Source organism: Cariama cristata, unplaced genomic scaffold, assembly GCF_000690535.1.
Source record: "Cariama cristata isolate BGI_N322 unplaced genomic scaffold, ASM69053v1 scaffold38897, whole genome shotgun sequence".
Lineage (NCBI taxonomy): Eukaryota > Metazoa > Chordata > Aves > Cariamiformes > Cariamidae > Cariama > Cariama cristata.
In genome coordinates, this window is record NW_009627888.1 from 19,783 (window position 1) to 24,204 (window position 4,422).

Below are 4,422 nucleotides of genomic sequence, written 5' to 3' on the forward strand. Positions count from 1 at the left end.
AATATGCAAAGTGTTCAGCCTATAAATATGAGTTCCCTGTTTTGCTCCAGAGTGGGAGTCAGTAAAGTATCCTATGTTTACAGTAATTCTGAAAAGAAAGTAAATGAAGGTTTTTTGTCTAACTTCCTGATAGTGCAATGGAAGCTTTAAAATTCAGTCTGTTCTTTAGGAATGTTTGCACAATCCAGTATAGATAGAACTGTTTTATACTACATTCTGATAATGAATAATACATTATTTTAACAAGCTTGTCAGGCTAGAAGGGAGGCTGAGCCATATTTTGAATAAATTAATTGCCTTCTAATTTTGAGCTTTGTGATTCATTACTTGAATGGGGTGATGTGTATATTATTATGTAGCAATCTAAACAGTTTGGGTGGAACATCTTTAATATAGCTGCATTTTTTCCATGTGGCTTATAAGCAGAGGTGGTTTCTCATTCAGCTAGGAGGTAGAAAATGTGTCTCAAATCTTTTCATGGAATTCGTACATAAATTTAAAAGTAGAAAGAACCTGTAGGAATTCATGATGATAGCAGTAATATTTTTGTTAACATTGTTTTTCTCAAAGGTTGGTTGCAACCTTGTACTTATCTGAGGATAACATGAAAATCAAACTTTTCTGTTTTGGGAATGGGGGGAATAGAAATGGTCAGTTCTCCAACTTCAAAACAATTGTGCTTGTGTTGTGAATTAAGGAGTGTTCATCAGATAGAAATGCGAAATCCTGACAGTACAGTTTAACTTACCTTTTCAAAATCTAGCTTGTGCTTTTTATAATAATTTTTCATCTATAACATCTTCTAAAGATAGTGTTCTTTCGTGGGAGACTAAACTAGGTTCTGTAAATAACCAGTGTCCTGAGGGCCTGCTTTTCCCTAGTCACTGTTAGACTATTACAGAGTTGACAGTAAGTTACTGGTGGGTTTTTGTTTGGTTTTTTTCCCTTTTTTCTTGGAATGTGTTTTCCATAATCCAGAAATGAAGTTGAAGATGGGGTTTTTCTTGAACTGATATGATAAATACATAGGTTTTTGTCAAGTAGGCTGAGAAGAGGCTCAAATGTGACAGCATTTTGGGAAAAGTGACTTTTGTTTTCCATTTAATTTCTGTACTTGTAGCAGGATGATGACCTGAAGTGGGTAGAGGAGAATGTTCCCTCGTCAGTGACAGATGTGTGAGTATTTTTATAGTCACAATAAAAGCAGATTCCTTGGACAAAGGAACGCAAATATATTAGAATGCCTTATAACTTGTGTGCTGTGCTTACATGAGCAGATACTGAGTTCAGCCTGGAATTGGCCTCTGACTTCTTAGCATGCTTCCACTTGGCTTTATGCACTGTCAGACTTATGGTTCATGCCACTTGACCGCATACTGACTTAAGGAACACAGTCTTGGACTGTGAAACTACAGACTGATTTGTCTGCACTTCAGTGAAGTTAAAACTAACTAACTAAATCCAGAAAACAAAGAACCAACCAACTCTCTCTTTCTGTTTAGTGCTCTGAAAAGTCCTTTAGGTATCTTGCTGAATGTAAATCACTGAATAATGTCATTTAGCTCTCAACTTTATTTGAATGTCCGAGTCATTTTTATGGTTCTGGCAATATAGTCAGCTATGTACGCAGTCCATATCTATTCTACTTTTAATAACTTTTACATCCTAAAAATGACAGTGTCTGTGTCTACATTTTTTCATAGCAAAACAGAAGTTGACAGATTAATTACGTTCACAAATCTGAACAGGTAATTTTGGCAGGGGCTCTGGATTTAAGTACAGAACTCCGCTTGAAGTTAGTTGAAGACAAGAAATAAAGTGAAGCTTCAAGAGGATGAAAAAGTGCATTTTCTGAATTGAATTTGTTTTTCCCAGTTCTAGTGCTTATTTTTTTTTTTGAAGAATGGTAGGATTCCTTCAGAAAGCAAGGACTAGACTGATATAAGCTAGGAAAGAGCACTTTGAGGTAGTCTGCTGCAGGGTTTTCTGTTCCTGAAAGTATGATCAGGGTTGTGAAGAGGTGAGATGCCAGTAGACTGTCAGTCCATTGTAGCTGAAAAGGCTACGGTACCAGAGTAACTTGTTTGATTTCTGGGATGTGTTTTTACAATATGGTCCCATACTGTAAATGTCTTCAGTGTAGTTCGGCGGTATTCCCTTATGAATGATGCAGCTTATTTCACAGCAACTTTGAAATTGGTCAGTTGGTAATGAGAAGCTTAGAAAAAAAGAATTTTAAAACTGTGAAGGTCATTGAGGATACTCCTTGGGCTCTTCCTCTTTTGTGTGTCTTTCTCTAATCTGTTTAATTGGGAGGTCTGTCTTCATTATTGCTCTCCTGTGCCCTAAAAAGCTTAAGGTGCAACATAAGGCTGAAAGTGGTTGTCAATAATATGCTCTCAGTAGCTGCTCTAATTCTCTTAACAAATTTTTTTTTTTCTTCCTCTTCCCCCCACCCCTGCAGTGCTCTTCCAGCTCTTTTGGATTCAGATGAGGTCAGTAAACAAATCTTCAGTTCAAATTAATCTTCTGACATGCCAAAGGAGTCGTGAATCAGCTGTTGAGGACTTGGCTTATTAGAACCGGACTCTCTGATGATGCCAGTGCAGCAGTAAAATACTACAAGGAGGGCAAGGATAGCGGGGATAACCATGATACCACTTCTTAGAATATCAAATATGTATTCTAAATGTGTATTCTATGATAAGTGGTATATCTGCTGTCTAAGTTGGACTCCTCACTTAAAATGCATATGAGTGTGCATTTGTTGGGAATGTGCAAAGCATACCACCTTATTTCTGAATAATGTGATCCTATTGGGGGAAATGACAACATTGGGTATCTTCTTTCTTCTAGGAAAGAATGATTACACACTTTGAAAGGTCCAAAATGGAATGAAGGAATAGCTTTTTGCTATTGGAAGTGGAGACGCCTCTTTTAAAGTTGCTTGGTGGAACAAGTGCATCCTGCTGATTTGTTTCTTGATCCCAGACTTGGAAGTTTGATGCTTTATTGTCATGAAGGCGTCCTGCTTGGAAGAAGTTCACAAGGACAGTATAAACCTTTTGGAAATTTGGATTTACAAAGTTGCTGCAAGTTTGGATTTTTAAGCAATTTAAATGTGTACTATTCCTGCACCTTCTGTAACTTTTCAAATATTTAATCTGTGAAACTAAAATTCCTAATGTCTGCTTGAGGAGTTTATATTTCAACGTTACAATTGACACTTAGAGGTGAACTGCCTGTACCTTTTTGGGGGGAGGGTGGGGACAGATAGAAATAAGCACTGAAGAAACACCAGACCCATTGTCTGATAGATAATGGCTTACTGCTGTTGTATGTCATGTGTCCATGAATGAAAGGTTTTTAGAGAGAAGCTCCTGTTAATGAAGAAAATTAAGATGCCAGAAAGGAAATATTTGGAAAAGTTACAGTGATATGAGTTTTTAACAAAATCAAGTGCAATTTTATTCATAACACTGTGTAAGAAAGATTTTCTATTTTAAATGCCATTGACCTGTACGTAACAGCTGCATAGAGCTAACAGTTGCTGTTGTGGCACATCTCATTGCCGGCAATGTGGTGGATGCCTGGAAATATTATTTGCCCCTACCTTCCATGTGTTGCATGATTCAATTTAAAAAAAAAAAAGAAACAAACAAACCCCCCAAAACCAAACATCACCAAACCCACTCCTGCAGTGCTCCACAAGTGCTTGACTACTCATGTTAAGCAGATATTAACTAGATGTTTCAGCGGAACTCTTCTTGCACATGTAACATCTCCCACCAAGAAGTCAGTAGTCTTCTAGAAGAAGATGGCATTGCTTTCTAGAGGGTGCAAGTACTGCTTACCTTACTTGAAAGAGGCTTTAATGGGAGCCCCCAGTGCTGGGATAGTTCTGTTCCCAGTGTCTGTTTAGAATCGCCTCCTGTGTTAGTGATTTGATGATAGGCTTTCCGGTCCCAATTGGTCCCTGTGACCAAGAAGAACTCTGAGATCACTGTGTTTCAGTCAAAGTTGCAGATTTCTATTCTGTATAATTGCTTTGTGTTTCTCCTTTTCAAATGAAGAAGAGCTTTTGGACAGTGTTCTGTTTTTATTTTATGCTTGGCTGTAGAGGCTTCACTTGCAATAGCTTACACATGGAAACCCATTGTGGACTGTATGACAAAAGCTCTAATTTGGGTTTATAACCTTTACAACTGATAATTACCAGGCAAGCAGCAGCACAGCTGGACTTCTAGGGAGCAGATGTGGCTGCTGCTGGAATGGCATAGGCAGTCAGCTTTTCTGGTTCTTCACTCGTAGCTATGTCAGCAGAAGTGAACGTGTGCCTGTACTTCATTCATTCCACTGTAGGGTCTGGTGGCTTAGCTCTAGTTCGTCTAGATCGGTGATTTATGCTGAAATGTGGCACTT

The 4,422-nt window shown here is 38.1% G+C and overlaps 1 protein-coding gene across 1 annotated transcript in view; it reads left to right on the top strand.

The window, feature by feature from the left end:
* The window catches only part of TMEM87A (transmembrane protein 87A), a gene marked incomplete at its 5' end in the record, with an annotated part of 22,486 nt that extends 19,287 nt beyond the window's left edge, over positions 1-3,199 (top strand). Inside the window, 3 exons of the mRNA XM_009704581.1 lie at positions 1,121-1,176; positions 2,465-2,495; positions 2,857-3,199. Of these exons, the coding sequence (XP_009702883.1) occupies positions 1,121-1,176; positions 2,465-2,495; positions 2,857-2,898 (129 nt within the window). The remainder of the gene's footprint in view (positions 1-1,120; positions 1,177-2,464; positions 2,496-2,856) is intronic.
* Positions 3,200-4,422: the final 1,223 nt, after the last annotated feature.